This window comes from Apteryx rowi, unplaced genomic scaffold (assembly GCF_003343035.1).
Source record: "Apteryx rowi isolate R43461 unplaced genomic scaffold, aptRow1 scaffold_84, whole genome shotgun sequence".
Lineage (NCBI taxonomy): Eukaryota > Metazoa > Chordata > Aves > Apterygiformes > Apterygidae > Apteryx > Apteryx rowi.
In genome coordinates this window covers 2,607,750-2,619,084 of record NW_020451138.1, presented here as the reverse complement: position 1 = coordinate 2,619,084, position 11,335 = coordinate 2,607,750, and the positions used below count along the sequence as shown (strand labels likewise).

Genomic DNA, 11,335 nt, shown 5'->3' with positions numbered 1-11,335 from the left:
CCCCTGGCGGGGCGGAGCCGGGGCCGCGCGCCCGGCGCGTCCCTACCGCGCCGCGAGGCCGCCGTGCACGCGGGGCCGCCATCGCGGTCTAGTGCCCCCTTTCGTCTGGTCCCTGGGGCTGCCACCCAGCGGGGCTGCGGTAGGGGAACTTGCGGTCGTAACTTTTTTTTTTCCCCCTCTCTTTCTTGGCTTTCAGGTGTCGATTCTCTTTTGCCGAAAGAAAGAACTTAACTAACTATCCAAAATGGGAAAGGAGAAGACCCACATCAACATCGTTGTCATCGGCCACGTCGATTCTGGCAAGTCCACCACAACTGGCCACCTCATCTACAAGTGCGGTGGCATTGACAAGAGGACCATCGAGAAGTTCGAGAAGGAAGCTGCTGAGGTTTGTCGGCCTGTAACATCCAGCAGAATTTCAAGGGAGCATTAAGCTGATAAATCGCAAATTTACCGTTTTGCGGTCACAGGGAGGCAGTTGGGTTGAAATTGTGCCCATAGCTGAACAAATGGTAGTGTTTGTGCCTGTTGAATATGCATGTTATGTTTGTTCATCGAGCTTAAATGATTAATGGTAAAATGAGGGAAAGGGAAGGGTAGTTAAAACAATATCTGTATAATGATGGTAATGATAATCTAGCATTGGTATTAATGTGGATTTCCCATTTTAAGTTTTTGTGTGTGTTTATTTGAGGATAAAATTAAAGGTATCCACGTGTGCCTGGATTTCAGCACTACAGCTTGTAGAATGCTAATCTTAGCAAAATATTTATCTTATTTCTATGTAATACTGGAGACTAGGTCTTAACAAACACATTCTACAAAGTGAAAAATACTAACATTAGCATGAGAAGCAGTTCAAATGTTGATTGTGGCAGGGATTGCATTACTAAGAAAACTAAAATTTCTAGAGGACACTCGATAGGAGAGCTTAGCTTAACAAGATTTAACTTGTAATGTGATAGTACAGTTAACAAGCTGTCAAGAGGACTAAAGTGTCAGCAGGTTAAATAACAGAAAACAAGTTGGCATCTGTCACTAGTAGTGCCATATGAATCTAGGCCAGAGTTTTGCAAGCAGCAACTTTTTTCAGTATAAGCTACTATTATTTTTAGATTTTTGCCCTTTACTCAGTGTCTAGTTCATGATTTTTCTGAACTAAATTGAAGTATATATTGTAAAAAAACTGAATTTTTTTCTTAATCCATAGATGGGCAAAGGTTCCTTTAAATACGCCTGGGTCTTGGACAAGCTGAAAGCTGAACGTGAGCGTGGTATTACTATTGATATTTCCCTGTGGAAATTTGAAACAAGCAAGTACTACGTCACCATCATTGATGCTCCTGGACACAGAGACTTCATTAAAAACATGATTACTGGAACTTCTCAGGTATGTAAATAGAACTAAGGATTTTAGGAGTTGGAAGGATTTTGTATTTTTGTTTTGTGGGGGGGGTGTTTGTTTTTAAGTACCTTAACATATATGTAAACTTGATGTTATGAGATTTTTTTTCCCCCTTCTTTCTTTTCAAAGGCTGATTGTGCTGTCCTGATTGTTGCTGCTGGTGTTGGTGAGTTCGAGGCTGGTATTTCCAAGAACGGGCAGACCCGTGAGCATGCCCTTCTGGCGTACACATTGGGTGTAAAACAGCTGATTGTTGGTGTTAACAAGATGGATTCCACTGAGCCACCTTACAGCCAGAAGAGATATGAAGAAATTGTCAAAGAAGTCAGCACTTACATCAAGAAAATTGGCTACAACCCAGACACTGTAGCTTTTGTGCCAATTTCTGGTTGGAATGGAGACAACATGTTGGAGCCTAGCTCAAATGTAGGTTTAATGTTTGTATTAATAATTTAATGTATCTTAGTAATCTTATTGGTTCATGTAATAGTAAAACATGCATGTGTTTTGATARTTTAAAATCAGTTTGCAGGTGCTGAGGTTGAAATCAAATTGTACCACTTGACAAATTCTTACTCTGTAGTAGTATACCAAAATAATACTAAGATAAGCTACTTGGTCTATCCTAGGCTTGTGCTATTAAAACCAGCAGATAATTTATGCCTGGGCTGTTTTATTTATAGATGCCCTGGTTCAAGGGATGGAAGGTTACCCGAAAGGATGGCAATGCCAGTGGAACCACCCTCCTTGAAGCTTTGGACTGCATTCTGCCCCCAACTCGTCCAACTGACAAGCCTCTGCGTCTGCCTCTTCAAGATGTCTACAAAATTGGCGGTATGTATTCTTGCATTATACGCTTTTTTTCTTGCTAGCAGCAAGCAATAGATGAGACAGAAATTGATTTGTTTGCCTGAAAACTGTGGAAAATTTAGAATATTTGTCTGAGGGGTTTTCTTTCCACGGGGGCATACATTCACTGAGCTGAATGACTAAAGCCACTTTTCTTTTACAGGCATTGGTACTGTACCAGTTGGCCGTGTGGAAACTGGTGTTCTGAAACCAGGCATGGTGGTTACGTTTGCCCCTGTCAATGTTACAACTGAAGTAAAATCTGTTGAGATGCACCATGAAGCCCTGAGCGAAGCTCTGCCTGGTGATAACGTTGGTTTCAATGTTAAGAACGTGTCTGTGAAAGATGTTCGCCGTGGTAATGTTGCTGGTGACAGCAAGAATGATCCTCCAATGGAAGCTGCTGGCTTCACTGCCCAGGTAACTTTTGCAGCTGTTTGAAAACATCTGAAGTGTAGCTCTGGATTGTGAAATAGTAGAATCTTTCTTTTTCTTACAGTAGGCTTAGCTAAAAAATAGCGTGGACTTGTGTTCTGAGACTTGATTTACTTTAAGTAAATACATGGAAGATCTTTCAAAAATAACTCATGGTAACTTGTGCTTTCTTGGTTTTCTAGGTTATTATCCTGAACCACCCTGGCCAAATTAGTGCTGGTTATGCTCCTGTGCTGGATTGCCATACTGCTCACATTGCTTGCAAATTTGCCGAGCTCAAAGAGAAGATTGATCGTCGTTCTGGCAAGAAGCTGGAGGATGGCCCGAAATTCCTGAAATCTGGAGATGCTGCCATCGTTGATATGATCCCTGGCAAACCTATGTGTGTTGAGAGCTTCTCCGATTATCCTCCTCTGGGTAAGGGATCTGCTAAGATGTGTTAAATACTGACTTCTAGAAAATTCACTCTTTGATTTCTAGTATCAGAAAGCAGTCTCTTCCGTATTTTACAGAACACGGATTGAAAGTTGTAACTTCATAGAAACTTTAAAATGGCACCAAAACTTAAATAGGATGAATAATTCCTAGACATTTAGGCAGCTGAATGTCAGTCTCAGTCCCATCCAGTTTAACTGAACTAGACTAGTATTTGCTCCCTTATCCCAAGGTGCGTGTTGGTGCTGTGCAGATAATGCTCAGGGTATGCAGCACTACACAAAAGTTTAAAACCATTTTTTTGTTTTCAGGTCGTTTTGCCGTGCGTGACATGAGACAGACGGTTGCTGTTGGTGTCATCAAGGCAGTTGACAAGAAGGCTGGTGGAGCCGGCAAGGTCACAAAGTCGGCCCAGAAGGCCCAGAAGGCTAAATGAAAATTCTGTACATCAGCTGCCACCTCAGTCTTGATCAGTGGTGGAAGAACGGTCTCAGAACTGTTTGTCTCAATTGGCCATTTAAGTTTAATAGTAAAAGACTGGTTAATGATTACAATGCATCGTAAAAGCTTCAGAAGGAAAGGAATGTTTGTGGACCATTTGTTTCGTGGCAGTTTAAGTTATTAGTCTTTAAAAATCGATAAATTTTTTAAAATGGAAACTTGACCAAAAATCTGTCACAGAATTTGAGACCATTAAAACAAAGTTCAATGCTATGTCTGTGTGTTCTTTGGATTAATGTTAACTTTATAGAAAAATCTGTAAACAGTCATCGTGGGATACGAAAGGATGACTGTTACTTAAGCGTGTTCAGAAATTGTGAAACAAACATGCAGATTGGTTGTTCACAAAGAGTAGAGTGAAATTCAGCTGCAGATGAATTTTTTTTTTTTTAACTGTATCTAAGCCTTAAGTAATTTCACTTGTGTGGTGCTTTCTTCTTTAAAGATATTTGCTAAATGGAGTAGTATAAATATTAGGTAACAATTGCGGTATTCTGTGATACATTGAGTAAACCAAGAAAACTTGATATTGTGGAGAGGAAATAGTATTGACAGAAACACATTTAATCTTGAAAAAGCATATTCAAGTATTAGGTTTCACATTACTCTTATACCTACATTTTTCTAATTGTTAGATTTTTTTTTTTCCCTGGGAAACTGGTAAACTGGCTTGTAGATCTTTAAATATTAAAAACCATTTAGATAAAGCATTTAAATGTATGACATTTAATAGCTAAATTTCAAAAGAAAAATTTTTTTTATATATGTAAGTACTCCGTTGCTTGTCAGGCAATCTCTGTCCCACCATTATAGCATCTTGCTGTGTTTTTGTTTTGAGAACAAAGGTGAGAGAGAAATCAGTAGCTACTTAATTGACTTCCAGCAACATGCTGCTGTTTATACCTATTCTGTTCGATTTTGAATTTTTGAACCTGCCTTTGGGTAAAGGATGTTTCTAGGTTGTCTCACTGAAGTACATATTGGTGCATTTCCCAGAGTGATGCAATAAATTCATACTGGCATGTCATCTTGAAGTGATGTGGCAGGACTGTATTTGTTGTCTTTTTAACAATGCAGCTAAAGCTTTGGATCAGACGAGTCAGTTGAAGTGGAATTGGGTAACTGGAAAGAGTCAACAGAATATTACTAATTCCTAGATGAATAATTCACTGCAAGTAAAACATTTTGGGTGTAAGGAATGCCAGGTATAATAATGAGGATTTGGGGATAAAATTAAGGACTGACTTTGAATTGATAAAAGCTGATAAAGCAGTTAATAGATAACTGGCAGATCTTGCTTGCACAATGATGCAGTTTTACTAACCTTTTAACATGGTTTTCCCACAGCCTCCCCCCATCAGTACCAAAAGAACTTAGTATTTTTGAAGGATTATTGTTCCATGACACCAGTACGTTTCTTATCTTTAACACACCTTTTCCAAAACAAAAAAACCCCAACCCTCAGAATGGCTATACTGCTCTCATATTTGTTTTTCTTCTTTCTCCTTCAGCAATCTGCCTCATTTATAGGAACTCACACCATTCTTGTGTAACTGCTTGGATAATCTTAAACTGCTATTTTTGTGCTTTTTTTTGGTTTGATTGTTTTTTTCCCCCCCCTTYTCTGCTTCACCTCCATGTCTTGTTACTGTAAAATTTTTAAGCATTACACACCTACATGTTTTTGAAAAGTATAGATATGATAGAAATAAGGGCTAGAGTGCTTGAACCTGTATGGAAGGTGATGGAATTTAATAAAGGAATCTCAGCTTGATAATTTGATCTGAAGCCTTAGTATCCCCAAAACAACAGGAAGATTATAATTTAAAATCTTAGACAGATATCTTTGCCATAATAGTCAAGGGTGTATCTTTTGCCAAACTTTTGCATGCTTTTTCAGTTAAACTAGTGACTTTGCCAAGAGACTGCTCTCCCTGCCCCAGTTAAATGGGTTCAGCAAAGTAAAAAATTCTATTTGGGATGAAAGGAAAAATGACTTTGGCACAACTGCATCTTCCATGTAGCTATGTATCTGTTTAAAGTCTTGCAGAAATTCCTGTTAAATTTAAGTCTTTAAGGGATAGTAAGATGCTGGGTGTGGATAACCATGGCATAAAAATGCAATATCTGGTTACTATTCTGTTGCAGTTCCTTTGGATTCTTTGGACAGTACTGCCTTAAACTGGGAGGACTTGTTCTGTTACGCTTTGGAAACTAGCTTATAAGAAGAAACTGATTCAAATTGCAACCCGAAGGCAAAATAAAGTTTGAATAAAAATTAGATATTTGGAGTGCTTCTGAGCATAGGCAGTGGAAGGTGAAGGAAGGAGGGAAAACAAAAGCAGGTATGTAGTTGTATGAAGAGGCCATTTTCTGATCAGTGGCAAATCAGAAAAACTGCAGAATGTGGAAGCCATGAGCTGCTAGGTGGATATTTCATAAATAAAGTTGCCTAGCTGATCAGGCATAAAAATCAGACAAAAAGGTCAAAAACTAGGAAAAAAAAAAAGTTGTTTCTGCCTCTCCTAGGGGAAAGGAGAAAACTTCAAGCCTAGAGCAAGAGGCAGTAAACCAGCTAACAACCTTGAACTCTTGAGAAGTCTCTGCCTGTAATACTAATAATTGCTTTCAATTATTTAAAACCTCARTTTTACACCAGTTCTGCTATTTTTTGACTATTGTAGAATAGTTTTGCTTTCTATGCACTAATGCAATGCCATCTCAGTTCTTTTATTAATCTTTGACTACATGGGGGAAACTGTTAGACTTTTGTAAACAAAACTTGGGGATTAAAACTACTTTGGTCAAACTTTTAATAAATTTTAATAGTTCAGAACTGTATCTGACTTCTGGCTGATCATTTCTTTAAGTGACTTTCACAGCTGTCCTGAACTCTCTTAATACTGTCCTATAATGCTAGCAATGTTTATACCTAACTGTGGAAACATACTGAAATGTTAAGGTAGCTAAATGTTAAAATTTTCTAGAAAACTCTAGAATATTAACCTCATTTAGTCCATTCTAAATTTCATCATCTACAGTGGCAGTGGGGAGCTGGAATAGAGAAATTGTAATTACCTTTCTCATGAATGTATGCTTTAGGATTCTGGAGGGCTTTTAGTACACAGAAATATTCACAAAGTGGATGTCACTGGGTGCTTGGAGACCAGATACTTCCATACTACAAAGCTTTGTCTGCTTAGGGAAATGGAGGGAGCCACATAGTCAATAACAACCATAGCCAAGTAATTTCTTGTTCAGGAGTGTTTCCCTGTGTGAACGTTTTAGGCTGGAATGAAACAGGCTCCTATCCTAAGATACTTTAATTCCATCAGACCAGCTTATGCTAAGGCTATTAATTCTGGAATATTTTAATTTTACTGAAGTTAGAGACAAAAGATCAATTCAGTCATTCTGATTATACTTGGCTAAATATATGTTAAAAGGTATTGACAAAGTAGCTTTATATGTGTTGAATTACTGATTATTTCTAATTAATACTTATTTTTAATTTTAGACTTGATCAAGATAAAACTGCCTGTAGGAACAACACTAGCAACTTTGTACTGTAGAGCAATATCCTTTTTCCTCATTACTGCTAAATAATTCAATATCTATTTAAGAACAGCATTAATTTGGTCTGGATCAAAAACAACTCATCAGGTTTTCATTCCTGACATACATTTATGCAGTGCCCAGAGAAGGTTTGGGGGGAGGACTTACTGCTCAGTGCTGGGCAGAAATACAACTCTTAGCATGGTTTTACTAAGGGAATGTTTCATTCAAATTTCTTATCTGGTATGTTTTAATGGTGAAGAGTAGTTATTACAGTATCAACTGGGGATGAATGTGGTTAAGAAGAGTTTCTCAGTGGCAAATTTACAGTGCAAATCGAACAGTTACTTGGCATTTGGGAACTCAGAATTAGTGCTGAAATTTCTTTTTTTTTTTTTTAATAAAAATTACTATAAAAAGCTATATGCTACAGCATTTTTAACCTGAGCCTTACTTAACACCAGAGCATTCTTTTTTCCTCTGTTCACTGCATGTCAAAGTATTCAGTGCCACTTTTAACCTTTTCCCTCCACAAGCTCCAGAGAGTTTAATAATTGAGGTGTCTGGTTTTTGCACATAATTGAAAAATCAAACTCTTTCCCTGACTGGCCAAAGAGAAAATGCATAAAGTTATTGCCTTGCCTCATTTTAATTACAACAGCTCAGTCATTGCAATATCGGCTGAGGTCAAATGGTAAGTTCTTAGCAAGATAAGAAGAGACCAGCTGCCTGCTTTTTACTTAAGGGAAGGAAGAAAAAACACTCATTTACATCGATGTCACTTAAAAAGGTAGAAACATAGAAACATCTTGAATGCAACACAAGCAATATTCATCCAGCTGGCAACCCCCAAATGCAACATGGTCCTGGCAGGGCACCTGATGCTCCTTGCGCCTGGGGTGCTGCTGCTGGCAGCTGGGATCTGCAACGTGCAACTCCAGATGCTCTGAAGCCTTTTCTGCAGGTCCCTCAGCAACATCCCCTTCCTGCTCCCAAGAGCAGGAGTGCTTAGGACCTAATGATGCTTTTCTTCCTCTATAGGATGAGTATAATTTTTTTTTTTTTTTAAAGGTTTTCATTGCCAGCTGTGCTGGTGTATGGTTCTGCGCTTGCCCCACCACAGTGAGCCACCCCATGGCTGCCCCCAGGAGCATGGGCCTCCAAAATGAGGGTGACAGAAAGCAGCCTGGGGGGGTGTTTGGGAAGCTGGTGCATTGAGGACCTGCTGGTGGKGGGGTACATGGGCAAAGTTATTTACTTAGACCTACGTTCAGTCTATGCTGATTCAGTTTTGCTCAGAGAGAGAGGGACTCACAAGTGGGAGTCCCTGTGGCCATACAACCTTATTTAAATTCTTGACCTGAAGGTATATAGGCTGCTTCATACCCATTCTGGTCTCAGGCCACTATCATTGACTTAGTGTGGCAATTACCGCCCATAACACAGTCAGAGCATACTCGTGCACTACGTGTTAAACAAGCCGAACTTGCTAACACCCCAGGCAAAAAAAACCCAGGTCTCTGTTCAGCATAGCTCCCCATYGCCCCACCTCGCATGTGGGAGATGGTCACACGCAAGAACAGGCACGCCACTGCTCCTGCGAGCGCTGCGCCCACAGCCAGTCTCAGCGCCGCAGGCATGCTGATGGCCACATGCAGGTTCTTCCAGGAGACAGCACCAACCCAGATTTAACGTAGACCTTCCAGTTGCAAACTGCTCAAGAATCTGGTTCTGAGCCTAAGCCAGGCCTTTTGAGTGCATTAAGCTCTTGGAGGTTGTTTTGCTGCTACCATGACTGTGGTCATTTCCACACACTAGTCCTATCCTCAGCCTTTGATTCTCACTGTTCAACATGACCATCCTTAACAACAACCAAGTAGCATTTGGGGCAACCCAAGGTGGCTTTACCCTGAGCTACATGCAGGATCCAGCACACCACCATCCCTTGTCCGTTGGTACCTTTGTGCAGGTGCCCACACAACTTACTAGGTGTTTTAACATCCTTTGCAAGGTCCAACTCAGCTTGACATCTCACAAGGCTTGTTTTACCTTTCTGCTTCTTGCTTTAAAATGCAGCTTGCTTCATTAGTTGGTCAGTTCTTTTACCCCAGCCCCTTTAAGGCTAGCATCTCGCTCTCTGAGGTCCTTCTCAAGGTAGCTGTTATCCTAATAAATCCAAAGCCCCTTTTTACAAGAATTTTCACTCCCTATTTTCTGTGCAAACTCCTAATAGTATTGCTACCTCCGAGTTTAAGAGATTGCAGACCTCCTTTATTTTCAAGTCATCAAAGTCTTCAAGTTGTTCGACTGCACCAAAGACATCCTTCTGTTTAGGAATTTGGCCTTCAGAAATTGTAGCCCTTAAACAATAACTAATTATAAGCTAAATGGAAGAATACACAGCATTAACTGTGACTACAGAGAACAACATTGGACTGGGTTAGCATTTCTTCTGTAGTGCTCTCACTACCTGCCCAGTGAGGCCTGAAATAGCTTCACTTCAGGAGGTAGAAGAGAGTGTCCAGGGCACAAAAGAGCCAAAGGAAAGCCTGGTAGGTGGAAAAACTGCATCAGTTTCCAAAAGACGTCATTTTTCCAGCCTTTTGTGAATCCTGTTTATTCCCCTCAGGTTATTCCTATATTAAAAATTAATTACATCAGTGTCCCCCCCCCCTTTTTTTTTTTTAAATGAGATTACTTTCCCTGGCTGCATATCCACAGTTCTTTAACCCTTTATATGCTTTAAATATTTACACAGCATAATTCAATTTTGCCAGCTTCTATACCCTGGTTGGATGACAGTTAAACATGTATTTTCTTTGAAAGTTGCCAAATCTTGGAGGAGCAATACTGCTCTAAACAAAAGCTCTTGCTCTAAAGAGAAACCGCAGATCAAGTCCCCCACAAGAACTAATCCAAACAACACAGGCCGCACATTTTCCGAGGCACCTGCAAAGTCCTCCTGCCACTGCCGGGCAGCGCTGCGGTGATCTGATGGGCAGCGGCATGGGCAGGAGCCCCTCCGCCATGCCGCCCCACACATTGCCGGCGAGGGGGCCCTGGCCAAGGCTGCTGGGCTGCGGGGAAGGTGGCCCCCCATGAAACCGAGACCTCTTGGAAGGGCAGGTGGGGGGYGTGGGTCCATGCTACGGACTGGACCCCACCACCCATAAATGCCATTTAGATCCCAGCCCAATCCTCGGCAAGCCATTCCCAAGTTTAGCAGTTCTAAATTTATGCAACCTTTCCCCCTCACACACTTTTTTTTTTTTTTTCTTAATTTGAAGGGATCTAAGCTTTCATTGACAAAATGCCCTTTGTGTCCCAAACTCATGCTTTCAAGCAAGCTGTAGAAATACATTGGTCCTCAGCGTGCTGACGTACCTGACTAGGGATCTCGCCTAGTTCTTCTGAGCCAAGCAGTCTGGTATACTGGTAGTCTTTCTGCAAGAGCACCTCAATCCGGCCCTGCACAGACACAAATTGCTGGTTTAATATGCTATTTTCCTACTGCGCAGTCACTGGAAATAACTGAAGCCAGCTCACCCCTAGCTCAGGGTCCTGTCTGCCTTGTAGGCAGCAGCCACGTTCACCTTTTCCATTTCAGCCCAGTGAAATCTGAATTATTCAGCACAAAGGGGAACAGCCACAGCAGAGCCCATTTTACCACCCCACGTCCCTGCCAGGCAGCGCTCAGAGCCATCAGCTGAGCGGGGAGCACCGATTTCGACCCCGCGCCGGCAGGCATCCCCACACAGCATGCCTCTTCCCCTCCAGAAGAGGTTTGTTGCAGGTGTGGTGGAAAAATGCACAGCTGTCACCATGTTCATGAACACTAAAATCCCAAGTGAAACGGTACTTGAGGGGTGAAGGAAAGCAAGGCCAGAGAGGGCAGGGATGAGATGCTTGCTGAAAACTAGTTGCTATTTGAAGGAAAGTTTCAGACTCCGCTCATCTGCAGCCACCTAGGCCCATCTTAAGCAACACTCCCCCTTTTTTTTTTTTTAATATATATATACACACACACAAACACACACACACATATATACACATATACACACACACACATATATATATATATATATAAAAATTAACAAAGTACCTACTTTCTCTTGTTTGCAATTATTACCAATTGAAGCTGTGCCATTCAGGACT

General features: G+C 40.9%; 1 protein-coding gene across 1 annotated transcript; it reads left to right on the top strand.

Moving 5' to 3' along the window:
• Positions 1-165: 165 nt before the first annotated feature.
• On the top strand, positions 166-3,838 carry EEF1A1 (eukaryotic translation elongation factor 1 alpha 1). Its single transcript, XM_026089990.1, has 7 exons — positions 166-388; positions 1,211-1,390; positions 1,535-1,831; positions 2,089-2,239; positions 2,418-2,674; positions 2,872-3,106; positions 3,436-3,838. The coding sequence occupies exons 1-7, from the start codon at positions 245-247 to the stop codon at positions 3,558-3,560; spliced, it is 1,389 nt and encodes a 462-aa protein (XP_025945775.1). The 5' UTR covers positions 166-244; the 3' UTR covers positions 3,561-3,838.
• The last annotated feature ends 7,497 nt before the right edge of the window (positions 3,839-11,335 follow it).

Bases quoted from the DNA above. Each gene is read 5' to 3' on its own strand.
- EEF1A1 (XM_026089990.1), top strand. From the start codon at position 245: ATGGGAAAGGAGAAGACCCACATCAACATCGTTGTCATCGGCCACGTC. The intron at 1,391-1,534 runs GTATGTAAATAG...TTCTTTTCAAAG, and splicing joins TGATTACTGGAACTTCTCAG to GCTGATTGTGCTGTCCTGAT. The intron at 2,240-2,417 runs GTATGTATTCTT...TTTCTTTTACAG, and splicing joins AGATGTCTACAAAATTGGCG to GCATTGGTACTGTACCAGTT.